Source organism: Phalacrocorax carbo, chromosome 8, assembly GCF_963921805.1.
Source record: "Phalacrocorax carbo chromosome 8, bPhaCar2.1, whole genome shotgun sequence".
NCBI lineage: Eukaryota > Metazoa > Chordata > Aves > Suliformes > Phalacrocoracidae > Phalacrocorax > Phalacrocorax carbo.
In genome coordinates this window covers 2,032,872-2,054,348 of record NC_087520.1, presented here as the reverse complement: position 1 = coordinate 2,054,348, position 21,477 = coordinate 2,032,872, and the positions used below count along the sequence as shown (strand labels likewise).

General features: G+C 50.8%; 1 protein-coding gene across 1 annotated transcript in view; it reads right to left on the bottom strand.

Annotated features, from left to right (window-relative positions):
- The window catches only part of SEPTIN8 (septin 8), a 37,514-nt gene extending 16,283 nt beyond the window's left edge, over positions 1-21,231 (bottom strand). The window contains exons 1-2 of the mRNA XM_064458268.1: positions 21,027-21,231; positions 3,485-3,599 (exon numbers count right to left, since the gene is read on the bottom strand). Of these exons, the coding sequence (XP_064314338.1) occupies positions 3,485-3,599; positions 21,027-21,143 (232 nt within the window). The 5' untranslated portion in view covers positions 21,144-21,231. The remainder of the gene's footprint in view (positions 1-3,484; positions 3,600-21,026) is intronic.
- Positions 21,232-21,477: the final 246 nt, after the last annotated feature.

Below are 21,477 nucleotides of genomic sequence, written 5' to 3'. Positions count from 1 at the left end.
GGAGAGTATAATTTTAGTAGAGTCTTTTGAGTCTTCAGATGAGGAGGAGTAACACTCAGCTGCTCCTCCTGACAAGGTCTATCTGGGTCAGTTGTTGGCTGTCCCAAACACAGCGACAGCTCCACATAACGCTGCAGATCAGCACGAAGTGATGGGTGTTTGGTGTGCTGTGGAGGGGACGGGGATGTCTGACAGTGAGGTTCCCTCTCACTCCTTTCTGTGAAATTCCAGACTAACAAGCTCCTTTACCACTTTCTTTGCTTTATCTTACCATTAAAGCCTCTGGGGACCTGCCTTTTTTGAAAGTGAAGACCCCTGTGATGAGGGGATCTGGGGGGCCCATTTCAGTGCAGAGGAACACGCAGACAGCTCTGGACCTGCTAGGACAACCTGCCATCAGACTGGAAACCCCTTTTCACGCCAGCAAAGACGCTGGATCTAGGTTTTATGATTTCCCTGTGCAGCTCAACTTTGGTCTGCCTGGAAGCCCTTAAAGCAGCTTGTCCCTCTTCCACCGCCTCAACCCTGTAATCCCACATGTGCCATTAATAACTGTCAAAGGACTAAAGCCCATTCTGCTGTAACCCTTTCCCCCTCCATCCACACAGCAGCTACACCAGAGTCAGCTCTGAGGCTCTTTTATTCTCCCCTTGAAAAGCACCACAAACTCTGCACAAGGCGCTCGGGGAGCTGCTGAGATCTGGCTCGGCACACACAAACTGCCCGAGATGGTCCCATTCTGCACAGACACATCACAGACAGTGTGCCCATGCTTTGAGATGATAGGGCCACCTGTGCAGCAAACAGAATTGGCCAAACTGGAAGAAATAAACAACAAAAATCTTCCATCACATCAGGCGTGAGCTTCCACAGGCATCCAAACGACCTCAGCAGGACAGCAGCTGCCTGACAGAGAGCAAGAGGTGCTGCTCTGCCCTGAAAAGCTCCAGCTGCACAGAGAGATCTTCCAACCCAGCCCAGATGATGGTGTTTGCAATGCAGCTGGTTTCATTTCAGATTGCTCTTGATTTCTGGAGTTTCCCTTTAGTATTTCTGCTTCCTTCAAGGCTGCCCTGTTGCCCCACGATACTTCATGCCCATCAGCCAAGGGGACACACGAATGCTGTTTCGGCAAAACCAAAGTGAAACTAATACCAAAATGCCATATACCATCTGTGACACTGTGGCCAAAGCATGACACTGTCCTCAGAGGCCACATTCCACTGTGCATTTTTACTATAGACCTCAGCAGAGCCCAGTGCCAGAGCACCAAAGCAGGGCACTTCTGAGGCATCTTTATCTTCCCAGTAGTAGAAAAAATTCTGCCAACTCGAACCTCTGAGATATGCAGAGGGAGAGAACGCGGAGTCAAGAGGTGACAGCAGAGAAACTTGGTAGGGAGAGAATAGCTCTTGGAGAACCAGTAGGGGCAAGATTAGGAGAAGTTTCCCATCTGTAGCCCTGCTGTTCCAACAGCCATTGAAAGATACCTGGGATGCATCACAAACCAAGCTCCATCCCAGAATATTCAGCTCACAGACTGTCTGTGAGCCAGAAAGGCTTTGAACTGCTGCTCCTGGTAACTAAATGAGACTCTGATGTTTTCCAGACTGGCCTACAAGGGGCCTCATTTAAACTCCTCATTCACTACACGCAGCCCTTTTGGCCAAGGGAGTGAAGAGAAGCAAAATCCAAGGAAATGGCCTTCTGCTCCCCACTCATCGCCCAGGCACGCCGTCGCGCCACACCTTCGGCACAGAGCGAGCACAGCCCCTCTCGCCGAACCCAGCCGCCTCGGAGGAGCCCTGCAGCGGACACGCCGATGGGAGAGCGGGAGGCTGAGCAGACCTCTGTTCGAGGGATGTGCCATGCCTGCTGCCAAGGGGTTCGGGCTTTTTCCTCTTCAAGCACCACCGGTTCTGCTCTTCACTGGAGAATAAATATCTCGTGGTGCTCAGAACAGGGCAGAGGCACGCACCACTTCCTACCAGCTGTAGCCAAGAGTTATGCAAGGAAATAAAAACTGCCTGGTGCTCTAGATTAATCTGAAAGGAAAGTCATATGGAGAACTCACTACTGATGCAAGCCACATCTTCCTCTTCAGTTGTGGGCACAGCTGGGAGCAGGTACTGGCAAACAGGGGTACAGGGGTTTTTTTTTCCCCCCTTTTATCCAAAAAAGAAAAAATGCAGTAACTTTTTCCTAGTGTGTCACAAATGGTACGGCCAGATGAGAATGCAGGAGTACCCATTGTGGCATCCCCACGAATCACACCGATTCAAAACATGTTGCCCTTCTGCTAAGGAGCAAGTCTATGAAGTTCAACTGTGATCTCAGCCACGCTTTTTACTTGTGGTTTGGATATGCAGAAGTGGCTTAGGTATGGCACAGGCACCTTGGGCAAGCTGTCAGGGGTTCAGTGCACAGTCTATACAGAGCCATATCCTCTTCGGGCAGACCGAGGGCCAGGCAGGGCGCTGCTGACTCCAGATGTATTTTTGCTGCTCTAGCAGGTTACAATACTTCAGACCTCATACACAATGCAAGAACCAGCCAAAGTAAAAATAATACTCATCACTGAAAGGAATGGGTTTCTAGTACTCTAGCCAGGACCGCCTGCTAGATCACATCAATACCAAAATTAAAACCCAAGAATATAATGAGGTGATTTTAAAGTCAGCCTTTTGCACCCGCTCACGATCTTCAAGACAAATACTCTACAATCAATAAAAACAAACCACTCCCACTCCCTTTCCTAGCACAGAGATGGGTCATGCTTCAAGTCCTTTGACTCACCCTGGGAAAGCATCAACCAGGCACAGCTCAGATACAAGCCTCTTATCACTAGCTTTAGGGTGCGGGCTTACACTCAGGAATTAACAAGTTATCACCAGCCGCTCTCACCTAACACATGGTGCATCTCACTGCACCTACTGGGATGTGTTTTCACTGAGCCACCCCAGCTTGCAAAGGGAAATATTTAACTTGCCACATACAGTCTTCCCTTAATCCTTCCTATTGCAAAGCTACTGCAGTGGAGGAGATGAGCAACACCTCACTCATCGGGGAAATTCTTCTGGTCTGACCCCCAGGGCTCAGCCAGCTGAACCTCCCCTGCAGCTCCTGCACCTGCAGCGGTAGCTCAGCTCAGTGCGGGGCTGGACAGTCCCACACCCGTTTCCTCCTCCCCTCGCCAAAGGCAGAAGTTGATCCATTAAAGCTTTTTCCAAAACTTTCTCTAATTTTGGGCAACGAGTCTGCAACAGTCACTTGTGAAAGTCACAGCTCAGAAGCACATCAAGCTCCAGAAAGCACAAGTTCATTGAAATTATTACGCATTTTCTATTTAAAGAGTTAGGCATTTCTGACTGGTTTAAAGTCACTGCCGAGGCTCGCGGCGCAGCAGGAGGCACATGAAATCCCGGTCCCAACCCCACCGCGCCGCCAGCTCGGCCCCCGTCTGTTTGCAGAGGACCGTGCTCACCCACACAGAGGATGTTGAAGCTGAAGCCTTGTGTGACAGACTTGCTGACCAGCTGATCGGGGAGACTGTCGAAGCCGACATGGCCCCCCAGGGAAAGGTTCCTCTTCTCTTCATTCTGGTAGGGAGAAGAAACCAGATTAGCAGAGCTGCACCGAGAAGGCAAGTCAGAGACACAAGAAGAACCACTGAGCCCAAGAAATAACCACCCTCCCGAGCAGTGCAGAGCTACTAACACAAACCCTAACACCGCCCACGAGAGCTTGTGTTTTGGCATGCCACAGCTCAAACCCTCCGACAGCCACCACCATCAGAATAGAGAGGGAAAAATACTGATCTTAACAGGGAGTTGGGAGAACTAAGCTACCAGGCTACAAAGAAAACACTAGCGTGAACTGCAACTACATGCAGCTGGGAGAGATCAGCAGAGGAAAACCCACCACCATGTGTTTTAGCACTCATTTATCCTCATCCTTTTTTACTTTATTTTCTTAAACCCTCCGGCACTGAATTCAGCTCGACAGACTCTGCGTTTCCCCCGCAGTACTTGATCTTTTTCCCTTTGCTATTGCCATAAGCAGTGTGGTTTTGTTCGCTGGCGCATCCAGGGGTGCTGGTTGCACAGGCAGGGTGAGAAATCCTCTTGCTTTACCATCTGTGACCACAGAGTTTTCCACCATTTCTCTGCTGTTCCTGTTCCTGCCTCCCCCACATGCACTTTGTTCTTCCTTCTGTCTCCTCCCTCCCCCAGAGGAAGACAAAGCTGATCACCTGAAGGAAGCTTTGCTTAGAAACTAAGACAATAAATATCCGAGGAGACAAGAGGTCTGTGCCCTGCGTTGTACAGAAAGGCAGACCAGGTCAGCTATGAAGTCCAGAAGAGAGGAGACAACAGAAGGGTCATTTCTGTTTCTAGTGGTTAAGAACAGCAGAGTTTGGATTTGCACAAATATTTCAGATGTTGCAACTGAACAACGCTTTCCGAACCCCGGGACCAGATCGATGCCCCTGCAGCCTCTCAAACACCCCTATCCTTCTACAGAGAAGCAAGGATACATCACTTCAGTGCATGACTCATTTACCCTCACAGGTTCTTCGGTAAATGACTCTGTTTTTCTTAATCACGAGCACACAGTGAAAGATGGGAATAGAAAAAAAAGTGTCTGCCCTTTGCCTGGCTCCGGTTCTTCTGTCCGTCCCTGACAATGCGGACTTCATGTCCCAGCACTAAGACTGCGAGATAAGAGCATACCCTGAGAAGGGCCTAAGCTGGCTGTCAAACTTTAAATTAGCTCAAGAGGAAAATAAAAGAAATAACGTGATAAGCCTTGTGTATTGCTGCATGCCTGCAATAAGATTGTTAAACCACAAACCTTTGTTCAACTGCATCTTGAGTCAAAGCGTCCTTAGTTCTGCCTTTGGTAAAACAAATACTCTCAGCTTTGTAAAAATAAACCGTTTAAATCACAAGAACAACTTGTGGACAGCTGAAGCAGCTCCTGTGCCTCACGTACAAACCTGCCGGCTGTCCTGCTCAGCATTTGCTACCAACTTTCAGGTGATTTCAGCCCAGCGTCCTCCCAAGGGACTTCTTGGACAGAAACACAATCAAATCGTAGCTGGGCTCCTGCGATCGATTCTGCTTCACCCCACCCGGATTGATCGCGCTCACTAAGTGGAAACAGCAATGATTTAAAGTTTTCCCGTGGGAGAGAGGTCGTTAGTTAATGTTTTAAGGTGGCCAAGAGTTTAGCTGAATTAAAAATGGCCCCTAAGACAGGGAAACCTCCAAGTTAAGCTTTCTTCCATTCATCTGTCACCACATCGAGCTGCTAAAGCTCAGACTAACACCTCTGCAGGGACAGAGCCCAACTGCAGGATTATTCCTCAGCACACAGGGCAAAAAGGGAGCCCGTGCTGATCTGGGCAGCCCAACGCTGAACCACAGATCCGGCACGGGATGGTGCAACTGCACCGGGAAGGGGAACTTGGACACACGTGTGCCAAGAAAGGGCTCAGAGTTGTTTAGGGTTTGGTTATTTTTTTTTCTCTTAAGGAAGAGACTGTCACAAGGCACAGAAAGGGGCTGCATGGCTGGGACCCAGCATCAGCAGAGCTCAGAGGGCTTCCTTGGGTTCTCGGCCCCATCCCCTCAGCTCCCACTTCTCCTCTCCCCCCCCACCCCTCCGAGCCACCACCTTACAGAGCTTAAAATGCCAGTTCCCAGCACTGCAATGCAGCGACAGCCAAGCACACCATTCCCACAGAAAGTTAACCCAGTTTGATGGTTACACTTTGTGTCTTTTCATTTTAAATAATAAACAAAACCAAGCAAACAAAAAACACAAACCAGAAGCCTGGGATGACATTTTGGATGGGAAATAAATAAAGGCTGCCGATGGCTATGATTAGGCTGAGAGTGCCTGAGGCTGGGAGCAGGTATCCAGGCAACAGGCAGCACCACTGCTTGGGATTTTAAAATAGGCTTCAGCTCGGCAAGGCTGCATTTTAAAATAGGTTCCAGCTAGGCAAGGCTGCATTGAGAACTCAGTCATGCTTTGGCCAGAGGAAACCCAAACGCATTCGCGCAGGGCTTTCTTTTTCTCCTCTTTTTTTGGCGTTTGGTCGCTGTTCGTTACAGGACAAGAATACACTCGCTCAAAACTGCTCGCCGTCTCTTAAAGCTGCTAAACCAGCGAGCCAAACTTCAGTGACCTTGAAATGCAGTTTCCTCTCATTTCTGTAAGCAGCGATAATAATCTGGTTCAAGTCCAAAATGCTGCTGATACCAAAGCAGAAAACCATTTGCTGCGCTTGCCGTGCCTTCAGCTGTCATTCAGCCTCCAAAAGGATTTTGCTGTTGTTACTGTGTTAGGACAAACAACGGCAACAACTGCTGGAAAGAAATAAGACTAAGAAAAGAAGGAAAGAAAAGTTTTCTTGTTTTATTCTTTCCCTCCAATCCATTGAGCTTAAAAATTTGACAGCCTTGTGAATGCCACCAATTCTTCTGCTCAGCTGTGTTGCCTGGTGCGCTGACCTACCCCCCGCCCCGATGAACAAACCACCGGCACTTCTTCCTGCATCTGCCTGCAGCCGATTTGCGAGTCTCACCCCAATGACTAACCCTTCTGGCCAGCTCCTGCTCGCCGAGGCTAGCTCAAGGACAGCTTGACTCAGTTCACCTGCTAGTAAAGACAACAAGGTCACACTCAAACTGGAATTCTTTCAGCAGAAGGAGGAGCCAGCCTGCAACACTCAGCATAAATCATCAATCCAGACTATAAATGCTGCAATAAATGAGGGCAGCAGCAATGCAGCAACAAGGGGTGGGGCAGGGGGCGGAATTTTTGGTTTTGTTTTAAGCAAAAGGTAGGAATTTCAGCAGGGCTTTTTCCACGTTTGGCGCCAGCGATGCGACTGCCCTGCAGGACAGGAGCAGGCAGGTTACGTGGCAGAGCTGGATGGGATCGGCCATGGCGAGAGCCAGGCAGAAACACAGCCCTGCCCTTTCCAGTTGCACTGGTCTCTGCAACAGTCCCGCCCTCCACAACGCCCAGTGAGAAGTAGGTCCCTCATCTCACAGCCTGGAGAGGTAACTCTCCTGCTTCTTACCAGGCAAGACCCCACCCAGCACCTGCAAACAACCATGAGGCAGTGAAGCTTTCCTGAAGCCCCGCTGGTCATTTTGCAACGTGATAATTAAGTGTTTGTGATGGCTCCGAGTGCGATCTCCCACTGCGCATCGCTTCTTGGGTCACTAAGGGCATCCTGTGATGGGCAGCTACCAGGGTTTTACTTGGAGCCTTTGAACATGCTCTCTGAAGATCTTCTGTGCCTTGAGCTGATCTTCAGGGCTTGAAGCAGAGGGAACAAGGGGATAATCTGTATTTTTTTTTTAATCTGGAATTTGGTGGGAAACAAAAAAGTCATCAGAAGGTCAGAGCAGAATTTATTAACCCAAAGTCCTTTAAACATTTTCACAGATGCTCTGGCTGGGCCAAGAAGCAGAGTCCGTCCAGGCAGCAGGCGCACAGAAGGCATCTGGGGGCACGGCTACGGGAACAGCAGCCATCCCGGAGGGAAATCGATCTTTGGCTTTGGTTCGACAGCTACGTCACAGGACCCTTCTCTTGGCATGCAGCAGACAGACAGACATGCCCTTGGTAGCACAGATGGCCACACTCAGTGAGCACCACAAAAATCAAAAAGAAACCTCCAAACGTAGCACTTCAAACCCCTGCTCCCGGCCACGCTCCGCTGGAGGCTGGGGACGCATGACAGCATGCTGGCCCACTCCTGCAGCCACACCAGCACCAAGCTACCCAGGGAATGGAAAACAGGATTTCAAACCCACGTTGGCTTCCTAAGCCCATCGACAGCAGGGTCCCAAAAACCGGGCTGTGCAGCGGGACCGCGGGGCTGGGAGGAAGCAGGGGCAGCGACGCCACGGACACAGGCAGCAACGCAACGCCGCGGGCAGCTGGCCACAAACCACATCCGTAGAAGATGGTATGTTATTTGGCCCTTTATTGCAAGTGAGATGAGAAAAGGCAGAGAAACACAATCAGAGAGACCAATCCCAGATCCCTAAGAGGGTCAACACAGTATTTATATATTAATTAGGCTCTTCCTAGTAGACAGCAGGATTAAAGAAACCTGCGAGGAGAAGTGGCACAGGCTACAGCACCAACCAGCGTGCCAACGATCCCTTAAAAAAAAAAAAAAAAATCTGATCACAGTTTCCCTTCATGCTGCGCCTCCAAATTAGCATCAGTTCCACTTTGCGTCATTCCGTTTTTCAGCAACTTCTCCCAGGAAAAGGGGCTTTATGACTGCCGGCGCAACCCATCGGGAATGTCAGCAGCGAAAAGATCCGCTCCACGTTCAGCTGCCCCTCAGCCGCATAGCTTTCCCAGCCAGGGCTCCTGGTGCAGAGCGGAGCAGCTCATTCTGCTTTTGGATGTGCTGCCCGTTGTTCTTGTTTTCACACCAGGAGCAGTGTGAACAGACCGGAACTTGGATATAAAAAGATCATTCTGACATCAATTGGTTGAAAAAGAAGAAAAAAGAGACATTGAAAAGTATCATCTTTCGATTAATCTCAACAAGAAATGCTCTTTGGTGACATATGCTTGTGCTTTCTGCTTCAGACAACCCTCAGTTTTGTTTTCCTGAATGAAGCAAGTGAAAGCATATGGGTAAACAAAAGCGTAATTGAATGCCACAATCATAAATGGTGATATTTATTTTTTTAAGTGGTGATATTTATTTTTTAACAACTTGGCATGATGGGAGTTGTAATGTAAATCTTGGGCCCTGCTGCAGACTCACCAGCATACAAGCAACTTGTGAATATGCCCTCTAAAACCAAGAGCAAAAAGCCAAAAAATCACATGGCTTCACTGTTTATCAGCTAAACCGTGACTTAAGCGAAGACTCCTGGTTTTATACCCTGAGGGACAGATCAGCACTCTTCTGTATCTAAGGTGCCTTTTCCCACTTCTACAGCCTGACAAAACACGAGCGAGAAAGATGCATGGCTGACATTTTCCAAGGTGAAACAGCAAAGGCCTACAGGGGAAAAAGGAGGGGAAACTCAGCCCTTTCTTCTTTCTGCTAAATAAAAAGGCCTTACACTTGAGCAATGACCTTCAACTCAAAGGCGTCTGCTGCTCCCAAACGCTCCCTCCGGCACCTCCGTAGGCTTTGCACCGCCGACCCAGGGTCTCCCCGAGCTGTGGCCAGGCTGCAGCTCCCCAAACGCCAACGCCGCACGCAGGGGAGAGGCACGGCTGTTCGGATGAGAGCTTGCTTGTTCCGAGAGCTCACAGGCAGCGGTACTTCAGGCCCCTCTCTTCCTGGGCTTTTTCCATTTACATTTTCCACACACACTTACAAAATTGCAAGAGGCAACATCACCTGCACAGCACTTTTCCACAGTGCTTCAATTCCCGCTACCGAGGCGGACTTTTGTTTATAAATTCCTCAGTCCTGGATGACATCTTGACCTTAAATAATCCAAATCCTCCGGGACTTTGCAGCATGAGTCCCCCTCCAACCTGGGTACAGTCCATCACCTTCACACCAACACCTCTCAGCAGCTCTATCGCACTGGGTATACCCACGGGTGCATGCTTTCGCACTGCGGTAGTGCACGCAGACGTGGAGTCACGGATCAGCGTGCCAGGCACCCTGCAAAGTGCAGAGCACAGACGGATCCTCTCCCTTCCAATTTACAATCAAATCAAAACAGAAATACAAAACAGCGCTGGCAGACAGATTGCAGCTCCCTGCTCAGCGTGACTCAGGGACCAGCAAGAGGAAGAGCAGGGAAGGCTCCCGCAGGCGCTGCTCCGCACGGCTGCGGCACCTTTGGCAGCGCTCCCGCGGCGGGATGCAGCGGTCACGGCTCTGCAGGGGCCGGCTCGGCACCCGGCACAGCTGGGGACTGCTGTTAGTCACAAAGCAATGACTTCACCTTCTTGATTCCCTGTCCACAATCCACCACCACAACAACGCGTGCAACAGAGATTATTACATATACCAGTGCGGTTTGTAAGATGCTATTCCCTTGTCTCCTGAGTAGAAATGTGTGAAATCAGGAAATTATTCGGTCCTGATGCAGGGAGCCTCATTTGCAACGGAGCAGTGAAAGGACTGAAGACATCTGGCTGTTGATTAAACCTAAGCGGAGCAAGCTGGTCCCACACAGAGCAGCCACGCTGCCGGCATTGCCTGGCCCCTCTCAGACTGGGCAGGGCAAGTCGAACTCCCACAAAGCATGGACCGGAGAGGTCTGCTTCAGTGTGCAGCACACGCAGGGTCCCTACCCCAGCCCCACAACTGTGTGATGCCGAGGGAACCTTCCCCAGACACCCACCCCTGCAAGGTTCCTTACAGAGGCGCTGGTAGTTTTATTGCTGTTCCACAAGTAAACCGAGTCATGGAGCAGTTGAGCACTTGCCTAAAGACTTTTGGGCAAACAAAGTGTCGGAAGCCAAATTCAGCTTCTTTGCCCAAGCAAGCACTCCCTGGGCCTTGGCCCAGTTTCTGGGTCAATGCAGAAAAATCTGGCAAGTCACCTCCCTCAGGAGATCCTACCCCATCTCTGAATGCTGCCTCAACAAATGCCACTTGACATTGCAAAGAAACCGCAGCAAGTACAGACTCACGTTTCCATGAAGAAAACATTTCTTTTGCTGAGCTCAGCAGCTAAGGGGTAGTTACAGCAACACCACAGCTGACGTCTGAAAAGCACCGCTATGGTGCTAGCAACATTCAAAACAGACACCATCACACAAAGTCTTGTCTGTCTTGTACTCCCAGGCTAAGGACTATTAGATGTATTACCGCATCAGTGAATGAGCTTGCACTTTGCAGTCTACTAAGCAGAAAGAGATGGCCCAAGAGAGGTAATGAGACCAGCCTTGAGGTTGTCTAACAACAGTCAGAGGTTGCTGAGCATAGTAAGTCTTGACAGAGGGCTTAGGCGCAGTAAGCGTGACCTCATGGGTGCCTTTGGCGCTGGAGATGAAAGAATGCACACTTTCAGCTGAGGCTGGCCAGTGGGGATCTCAGCAGCTCTTAGGCTCAGGCTGTCACACCTAACCGCCACCTAATCTCGAGCAGATTTGCAAAGTGCAAGCACACATGCAACTCTGAAGGTTTTCAGTTAATCTGAAGCATGTGCTCAAAATTCCAGATCCCCATTGTGGAGCACTTAATTACAGGCTGAGGGAAAAAGAAAGGAAGAAAAAACCCGAACTCTACAGAGATAATTTTAGACGTGGGGTTTATGCTGATTTACCACTTGTCTTACAATAGCAACCTGCTGTGCTTCAGCTTCTCTGCTACCTCTCGCTCCGGCGCTGGTGGTACGTGGCCAAACTGGACACATCTCAGATGGCGTGAGCACCTCTGCCTCCACCCTGACCGTGCAGGGAAAGCAGCAGTGTTCTTCTCACTGCTGCATCCCTAAACAACTGTAAACTGTAACGCCGCGATGCCTAACACTGCTCTTCCCTCCAGCAACAGCAGGGCAAAGTCCCAGCAGCCTTTACTTCCTTCTCTTTTCCAACACACAGCACGCCGGAGCACAGCCACGTCTGAGCCATCCCTCCACGTGCACAACACCATTTCAGCCAGTCACCTCCAGTTGCTTCACGCTCACAAGCTCCCAGCCCACACCGCAGTTTCCCCCACTAAAAACCTCATACTAAAAAAAACCCCCACAATTCCCAGCCCCACTTTAAACCGCTCTGTTAAGAATGCCAAGAATTTTCCCAGACACTCAAGCCTTTATTCATATCCCTCCCCGCTCCCAGCTGCGCTCCAGGCAGGCAATAACATCACTGAAGAAACCAGATATGGAGTCACCACCAAGACAGGCCAAATAAAAATGAAAGCCACCCTACAGCACAGAGGCGAGAAGACTCAGAAGCTGAGGTTCTCTCCTTTAGGACTAACTAGAGGTTATGTTGCCTAAAGTGATGCCTTCCTTGAAAGCTTTTGGACCCATTTTTAAGAGCTATTCATAAACCCTGAGACCAGCGAGCACATTGCAGGGAGCAATGCTCAACATCTTGGCAAAACAACAATTTTTTAAAAAATCACTTAGCCCAGTATTAACGTTTAGCAATGTCCCGTATGCCCCAGGCTAGTCTCGGGGAAGAAAACGCTCTGCTGCGCACCTGTAAAAATACAGCGTGCTGAACATGCACTGTAGTCACCTACCCCTAACAAGGTGGACAGGGATTCAAGTGAGAAAGCAAAGCTCCTTTTAAGGGAGGAACTCCTTAGGCAAACTCCTTAACTGCTTTCCTGTATCCAAGCTACTCGTGCCAAAGCGGTGTTTTCATTCCTGCGGCACACCTTGTACTGACATCCCAGCAATACGCCGGACGCTAAGCGCTCCCAGCAGCAAGCTGGGAGCAAGGATCTGCGCGCTCGACACAGTTCCCTTCTGTCCCGGCCTGCTCACTTTAACATCTGAGGGCAAACAGCTGAACTGCAGGCACTGCCTTCAGCTTTGCTTCAGTCCCAGCAGCCTTTCCTCCGTTAAAAAAGGAAAAAGAAATAAACCCAACCGAAACTAAACCACAAAACATAAAATAAAAACCTTACACACATCTACAGAACCAAATGAACTGGCACAGGCTTAAAACATCAGGTTTTGCTGACTTTCAGAGCTAAGTCTGAAGGGAGAGTAAAGCTTCTCATCTTTTCTTACACAACATACATCCAAGACGATACATTCACAACCTGTGAATGCAACATCAGCTTTCATTTGCTGCAAACAAACTGACTGTTTCTGGCTTAGATTCCTCTCTGACTTTTTACACTAAAAGCAAAATTCCCACATGCTTCCTTTTCTTAAGCTGTTATTTAGTGATTTCCCTATACCATTTATGAAGCCTAATTAATTAATTGTGAGGTCTTTCTTAATTAAGAAAGGATTAAACATGCATTTTGTCCCTATCACAAGCCCTGGATGAGAGTTTACAAAGGAGCAAAACAGGATTTGCCGGGCATTATGCACACAATGTTTTACAAACATGAATGTTGCCTTTGAGAATAAGGAGAGTTGGTTAAAACAGAGAAAACTATGGAACCAAAAATGAGAGACATTTCCTCCAAAATGACCTTAAAGGATGAGAAAGTTCAGCTTTTCGTCAGCCTGAGAATTCCATCCCCCCATGAGCTATTCAAAACTAAGAAAGCAAAGTCCAAAACACAAACATAACTTTTCCTTCAGTCTGTTTAAAAAGAACCCAAAATATAGACAAATAAGAACACACCAGGCTCCATTTATTTTCAAAATTATTTATTCAGAAGGCGCCGAGGCTTTTAATTTAATGGAATTTCACAACTAACGCTGACAAGAGACTAATCTCATCACCGTATCTAGCAAGAGACTTTCCCAAGTTCACCCGAGGCAGCAGATGCATTCCCAGCTTGCACTCAACTGATCTGACCAGCAGGACCTCTTCCCTTCCCCACCATCCTACCACGAGGAAGAGGAGGAGACACCTGGCAAATACAAATGGCCATGGGACAAAGCCAAGAGAGAAACTCCCCTAAAGAGTGGCAAGGAAAAGGCTTGGGGGAGCTTAAAAGAAATGCTGAAGAGGGGAAAAAGGGATCTGGACCCCCATCATGCCGAACAAGCCATGCTGGATATCAGCCACCAAGATCATTTGTTTTAGTTACCACTTAAAATAAACATAGCTAATTCCCACATACATTTCCAGAACTTATTGCCCAATTATAATAAATACTATTATTCAGTATATTTTTAGACAAGGGAACAGAGATATAACGGGAACCCAAGCGTTTTGATCTCCTCTCCATTCTTTTTCCCAGCTTGCCTTATGCAACCACCTCACAGCATTTCCATAAACTTGGAGCTTCTTGGAGCCTGCAGTTACTGGACAGGAGCCCTTGCGATACCGCTGAGAGGACCCCAGAAAGAGGAGCTTTGCATACCACAGCCACTCGGCTCCAAGAGCTGAACCAGAGTCATCGTGCTAATAAGCCGACTGCCATATATCCTATTAACACGTGCCTCCAGAAAGCCTCAAAGTGTATTAGCGCAGAATACCTTTAATCTGAAAACTGAAGACAACAGAAAAACCAAAGAAAACCTCTATCTGAAAAAAAGCGCACAGCAAAAGGATGAGCTGAAAGAGCTATTCGTGCTGTGTGAAACTACAGAATAAACCTGTATTCGCCAATACGAGCCGGCAACACCGTGGCTGCAGAAGACGGGAAGGAGAGCGCTCCTGGGAGGCCGGCTCCGGTAGCCCTTTTTCAGGCAACCTTTTTACTGTGGCAGAGCTGAAAGCCAGGATCAGTCTGGATTAGGATCCGAGGCCCGGAGCCACTGGCTGGAAGCAGGGTCTGCAACATCCCCCTGACCCGAGCTGCCCCGCGCACAGCGGGCACCTGCGGGGATATATCTGCTATTTAACGCCGCACGGTCGGTCTCCTCTCCCAGCGACCGACCTGAGCAACCTTGGGTGCTGCTGCGGGAAGGTTCAATTTTCCAGCGTGAACACCACGAGCTCTGGGAACACGCTTCGTGCCAGCCCACAGCTGAAGGCATGCCTGTACAGTCCTTTGCAGGCAGGCATGAACTCAGCCAAGCAGAAGCTGAGGGACGTGTCCTGCCTCTCTGTTACGGCAAGAACCAGCCGAACGCTCGTTGCCTGTGGAGGACTCGGGATGCATTCCCCACATGCTTCCTTGCACACGTAATGCAGCGGTGGCACAGGCTCATCGCAGCACCTCGTGCAGCGGCAAGGAGGGGATGAGAGCACCCCAAGTCCCTCGATGGAAATCCAGCACAGGCTCTCTCGCTCCGCAGTTCCCTGCGACAATCTGGTTTTGAGGCTGTGCGAGCCAGAGAAGGCAAGAGGCCTGAGGCAGGGTGCTCCATGGGAACCTCTCTCTGGCTGCCTGACATCTCTGGAATTTCACATGTGTGGGAGACGGACGCTTTTTGGCTTCACGAAAGAATCTGAACCTCTAAACAAAGCGGCATCGCCACAACCCTGACCCCACGGGCCCTGGCCAGCCTGCAAGCCGAGCCCAGCGGCTAGGGGTGTAGCTGAGAAGCCCACAGTTCTCACTGACACTGTCATCCCCCAGCCCTCTGAAAATCTCCACCGTCACCCCATTTTGGAGGGTGTGGATTCCCTGTCAGCTCCATCTTTTGCATTGAAATGTCACAAGTCAGAGACGAGGAGGGCTGCTTACGCCAGAGAAGAGGCTCTGGAAGGAAAGCACATGGCTGGGACTGAGAAGCAGCAGCACCCTCAGGATTTTTCCCCCCCCCCCTCCTCACTTGAGCTGCTCTGGGAGCCGAGATGGGCTCCCCTACCCATCTGACCCATGAATACAAATGCAAAGCTTCAGGTATAAACCCAGAGCTCGCTGCAGCTACACAGATGTGGGGAAGGGGAGAAACAAGCAGGCTGTGCACAAACGCACCAGCCCCACCTCATCAAAACCCAAATACGGGACAGGACAACATTATTCCTAAGGGTTCCAGCTAATCCGAACCAAGCAGGGCAGCTTCCCCCATCTGCAGCCTGAAATGTGCCCAGGACACATCCTGGATAATCAAATCAGGTAGATGTGCCCCTACACAGGCGGGGTGGAAACAGCGTGCCCACACCCTGCGTGTCTCCCTCAGTCCCACGGCCTCCCAAATTGCTCCTCTTAGTTGCACAACCCAGGAAAGGCCAATTCAGCATCATGCCATTTCTTCCCCTCCCAACCTCCGAGCCAAAGGAGCACGAGAAGGAAAGGAAACAAGCACAACCATCGCTCCTGCAGACAGACAAACAGCCCAGTCGCCACCGCACTTCGTTTGCACGGTGGTGCCTTGGGACGACCGGACTGGGGACAGCGGGGGCACTCGGAGACAGGGCTGCGTCTCTCCCCGCAGCTGGTGACAGCACTGGTATTCTGCTACAGAAGATAATATTTAGGGAGCTTTTGGCCTTCCAGCAACGCTGGAGACCGGCTGACAGCTGCCACCACAGCACTGACGACGAGCCCTGACACCATGCCGGCCTCCTGAAAGAGAGTTATTCTTCAGGCTTTCATTTGTTTTGCCGATGCAGAGGGCACACACGGCTTCAGCATTCGCCAGCTCACGTCCTTCCACCCACTGCCTCGGCACTCGCTGCGATTACGAGTGGTTAAGAGCAGCTCTGGAGCTCCCACGCAGAACAACATGTTGCATCTCTGCTGCGAGAGGAAGAGAGGCTCCAGATTCGCCGACAGCAACAGCACCGCAATGGGGAAGAGAAAAAAAAAAATATACAAAAAAAAGAGTCTTTTTCTGGGAAACATTTGTTCTCAGCGCATACATTCAAAATAAGTGTTTAACTGCGATGGACTATGGTTGAGCTAATTGGTCCTGAGGTTGAAACAGTCAGAGCTGGCTTCCCGTATGAGCACAGGCGAGCCTTCCAGGGAAGGATTGTGGGGCTCAGAGAAGCAACCACCGATTTCTCTCCTCCAGTGGAAGACCATTTTCCCCATCCCTCCTTCCCAAGAAAGCATCCACTACAGGCAGAAGAGCTGGCCAGGGCAGGGAGGGAAAGGACTGCTCCCGCTGGGCTCGCTTCCTAGTGCACGTTACCAGCTTGGAGAAAAATCTGTCACTTCTGTTCCACGCTGCATGGGGGATCGCTTGAGTTTTTCCAGTCTAAAGGCAAAATAATTGAACGACAAAAACAGACAAGGAAATTTAACCCTGGGACTTCCAAATGGTGCCGCTGGCTGGGCAAGGAACAGGGCAGGGGGAATGTCCGAATCCAAACAAACCCCAGTTTCCACTGGAATTGAGCCACGGAAACGTTTTCCTTGAGAGTTTGATTAAAAGAAAATGTAAGCCTACGGTTGGGACCTGGAGTGACAAGTCTTCTGGCAACCGTAGCCATGGTACACAGAGCTGTTCTCCGCACACTCCTCATGCCCATCTTTCACAGACCCAGGTACAACACTGGCCCCCTCACACAGAGGGGTGGGTTTAGGCTGTGCAGGCAATAAGAGAAAACGCCAGCTTAAAGAAAACAGCAACAGCAGAAACACGTGAAGTTCATTGCAACCCAGGCAGCTATGGAAGGAACAGGCACCCTTCAAAGGTCCCTCTCCTCCCACACAGCTGGGAAGGACGTTCCTCAGTAAAAGGTGGTGGTTTTTCTGGCAAGATCTTCTAAGGGGCATTAATTTATAGTAAAGCTACCAGAAAAAGCCTAGCTACCAATCACTAACATGAAGGGACACCTTCTCAGGACTGTGTGTAGACAGCCGTCCCACACCCACAGCTCACACACAGCTACGTGCATCCATCCAGTACTCTCTTCACTGGGCGTCGATGTTCACAAATCCCTCATCCACACACACAGTCACAGCAGGCACACAAAGCAATGAGCCAGGACATATTCAAAACCTATGGCATAACATCAAATTCTTAGCCCTTCCTTAAGGCTGAGGACACCGGCTCCTCCTCACACACGTGTCTGAGAGCGTGCAGTTGCTTAGTTTAGAGCCCAAGCAACCGCCTTCGCACCTCCAGGTCAGACAGACCATGGGTATGGGTTAATGCAGGTAGTCAAGCGGCAGCATTTCAGGTGGTTGATGGGTTTAATTTAAAAAGAAATAAAGCAACAGATTTGGGAGTTTGAAAAAGCTTCTCAAAAGCAGAACAGTCTTACAGTCTCACATCTCATCCCATTTATTCTCCTACGCATCTCTAGCCGCTTCTCTGTCACTTCTCCTTCCAGCTTTTCTAGCTTCCTCCAGAGCTCCTGCATTTCCCTGCTGCATTTCACACACTTTTTGGCTTCCGCTTGCGTGTGGTGGTTGGGCTGTTTCCCGCTCAACGTACAGACATCCTCGCTAATATTTCCAGGGTCTGCTCCAGCACGCAGCCATCACACATGCTAGCTCAACACTGGCCAGAACAGGTAATGGAGAAGCTCTGAGCTTTGACGACAAATTTAAGTATTTAAAAATTGAACTAAGCTTCATCAGCTTTCTTTCCACTCTGGTGGTAACTGCAACGAAGACAACAGGCCTCTGGTATCCAGAAGCGATGCCTGCAGACCAAGCCCTGAACACGGCAGTGGTGAGCCACGTTCTCACGGCGGGTCAGCAGAAAACTTCAGTCTCCAGGGGCTGAAGCCAATCTCTCACAAACACTACATTCACAAAGACAAAGGCGGTCTTGAGCACCGCTGGTGTGATTCTGCTGCCTTAGAGGCAAGCTTTCTATGGGCGAGCTTCCTTTCATTTGCTTTTGTTGGTCATTTCCAACAGCAGCACTTCAAGGGAACTTTATTGTGCTGGAGACAGAGGCATTCTGGAGGACTGCACAAGGGAAGCATGCATCTGGGGAGGTTTGAAAACACATTATCCAAACCTAAGGGTCACTACATTCCAGGATGTCAGTGTCAGCTGGACACTTATAAATAGCTTCACCGATCTGAACAGCATGACCTATTGTATATCAAAAACCTCCTTCAGAGGCTTTTTCAACATTACTTCCCACTGCAGATACAAACAGCTGGTAAAAATAATGAATTTATTCATTACTTGGCAGTAACAAGCTATTCCCACCCAGACTTCATGCTGTGGAAACTGAGGCACGGTGATATAAAGCAGCACCAAGAAAGCTGTAAACCTCGCAGAAAGAACAACTCGGAACACCTTAATCGTGAGGTTTCCATGCTACTGCTGGAGGAACGGCATCAGAGCCAAGACATGCGCTGAGGATGAAGGAAAGAGCAGCTGGGACAGCCCTCTGCCCTACATCAGATGGAAATGAGAAGCTGCTCTCCCACCCGCTTCTGCTGGATCCGTGCTTCCAGGAGAAAAGCAAACTAGTCCAAATGCAGAGGTCAGCAGGGAGATCTACCGGGCCTGCAGATCCCTATACTCCCACTCTAGCTGCCTGCATGAAGCAAGCAGGTTTTCTCCTAACGGAGCTGGGCGCTAAAGTCACGTTGGAGCCCAGCCATTTCACTTTGGTGCCCAAACAAGAGCCGAGCACCTTCAGCAACTTTTCCCCCTCCCTTTCTTTTCTTAAAAAATAGTGACAGAGAATTAAAGCAAGTACACCAAGCATTAAAGTACCCACACCAAAAAAAATGCAAGATTAAGTTTATTTTTCTCCCAGCCTAGGCAGTATTTTAAGCTCCCGTAACTCCTATGAAAACCTGCACAGGGACCAGCAGGCACACCAAATTAAGGTTAAATGTAACGATTCCAATGCAGAAAGAATTGCAGTTGAGAGAGTTACGGTGTTTCCATTCCCTGCCGCTGAAGCTTCACCTTAATCCCCTCTCCCCAGAGTTTAGAAGCATTTGCTTTCTTAAATAAGAGCCCACAATCAATTTTCCTTTATGCAAGTTTTAAGCAAGTTACAGTCTTGCAAATCCATTCTTGAGCTGGAAACTTTTGGGCCAGGATTCAAAGAAACGAAGCAGAGTTTGAGATTCTTGGCAAAAAGGAGTTTACAGAGAAAACAGTAGCAGGGACTTGTTTGTGCTCAAACGGCATGCCTATAATTCAGGCAACCACCGCTGCTGCTCCCAGTTATTTAGCAATATCACGCCAGACGCTTTTGACTTTTGAGAGCTATGCTATTTAATGCGGTAAAAACATTTTTAGCTCCGAAAGGCTGCAAGACGCATCACCGAGCTATTTAATCGGAACAGCCTTCCAACAACAACAAAAAATTCGAGCCTTAGACAAAGAATAGTTTTAAGCCGACACAGATTTTCGCCAGATTGACTTCCGATAGCAGTTATACAACATGTGAGCTGCAGAGAGGCGGCGGTGGACAGGTCACGCTCCATATTTGCCATACAGCATTCTTCATACATTGGCTCAGAGACCAGTTAGCCTCAAGGGTTTGCTCTACCCGGGTTTGCATCAGCGTGTCTCCCACGGAATTATATACACACCGTTAAGTTACTCGCTGTTTCACAGTGTTTGGATACCAGCGGTATGTAAACAATTCTTATTTAGGAAGGTCTGACCCCGTTTCTTCCCGCCCCGCGTTGCGGGGGCCGTTATGCCCGCAGACGCCGGGCTATCGGGCACCCCCCGTGACCACCCCGGACACCCGGGGGGGGGGGGGGGCGGGTGTCACGAAAGGTTTCGTTACCGGTTTCAGCATCAGACCAAGCACCGGGGCCTCGGCGCCCTCCGGCAGCGCCGTACCCTCCATCCCACGGCGCGGGGCACCACCTTCCCGCGAGGAACCTCCCCGCGTCCTGCCACGGACACCGGCGACACACACCCCCCACCGCCGCCGAGACCCCCCCCACGCCGCGGACACGCAGGGGGCGGACGGGGCAGCGGCCACATTCCCACATTCCCCCCCCCCCACACCGGGTTTTTTGGGGTCCCCCCGCGGGAGAAAACCCAAGCGATCCTCCCGAGGGCCGCCCGCCCCCGCGCCGGTGCTCACCGAGAAGCGCTCCAGGTCGGTGGCGGCCATGGCCGGGGCTGGCTCCGGCGGCGGGAGCGCGGCTCTCCCCGCCGCGGGTGGATGCGGCTGAATGGATCCAATATGGCCACTTCCTGGAAACTCCCCTCCGCCGCGCCGCCCGCCCGCCGCAGGCACCGCCCGGCCGGCCGACGGACCGGCCGACAGACCGACGGGCGGGGGGGCGGCCCGAAGCCCGCCCGCTCCATCCCGGGGCAGGGCCCGGTGCTCCCCTCGCCCGCCCCCCACCCCGCGAGCTGGGGGCGGCTGCAGGTGGGGGCGGCGGGGCGGGAACCGGAGCGCGGCCCGGGGACGAGGGGGGCCCGGGGACGGCACCCCACGACACAGAGGAGCTGAGCGTTTGGCTGTAGGAGCACCAGGAGCATCCCCTGCGGGACCCGGGGGACGCGCGCGGGTACCGAGAGACCCATCGCCCCCATCGCCGGCGGCTCCCGGCGCTCTGGAAAGCCCTCCGGCACCGCAGCAGCGGTGCCCCTGCACCGAAGTGCCTCTGCCACACGCGGGACTTACACCAAAGCCACGGTGCGGGTTTGAGCCGGGGTGCCGGGAGCTCACGGCCATCGCCACGCTGCCTGCGTTATGGGCAAGGTCAAGTACACAACAGAGGACCGTCGAGTCTTTCTTCATCGTTCCTTCCCACACAAAGCCAATCCCATAACCAGCATCTTCATTACCCACAAAGACATTAGTATTTTACAAGCTGTTAGCACAGAGCAAAGTTTTTCTTGCTTTCTGGTGCCCTCTGCTGCAGTGCACCTCTCGAGGAACAGCTCGTCAGAGCCACGCGCTCTCTCGGTTGTGCAGCCGGGTCACTAGACCAGACCTACGCCCCTAATCTGCCTGTCGCCCTGGTTTTGTCTCAGGCTTTCCCCAGTCTTTCTGTCGGCCACTGCATCCTCCTTTTTTCTCCTCATCCTCTCTCTTGAAGCAGTGCATACTTCCAGTTAGAGAGCCGAGTCTG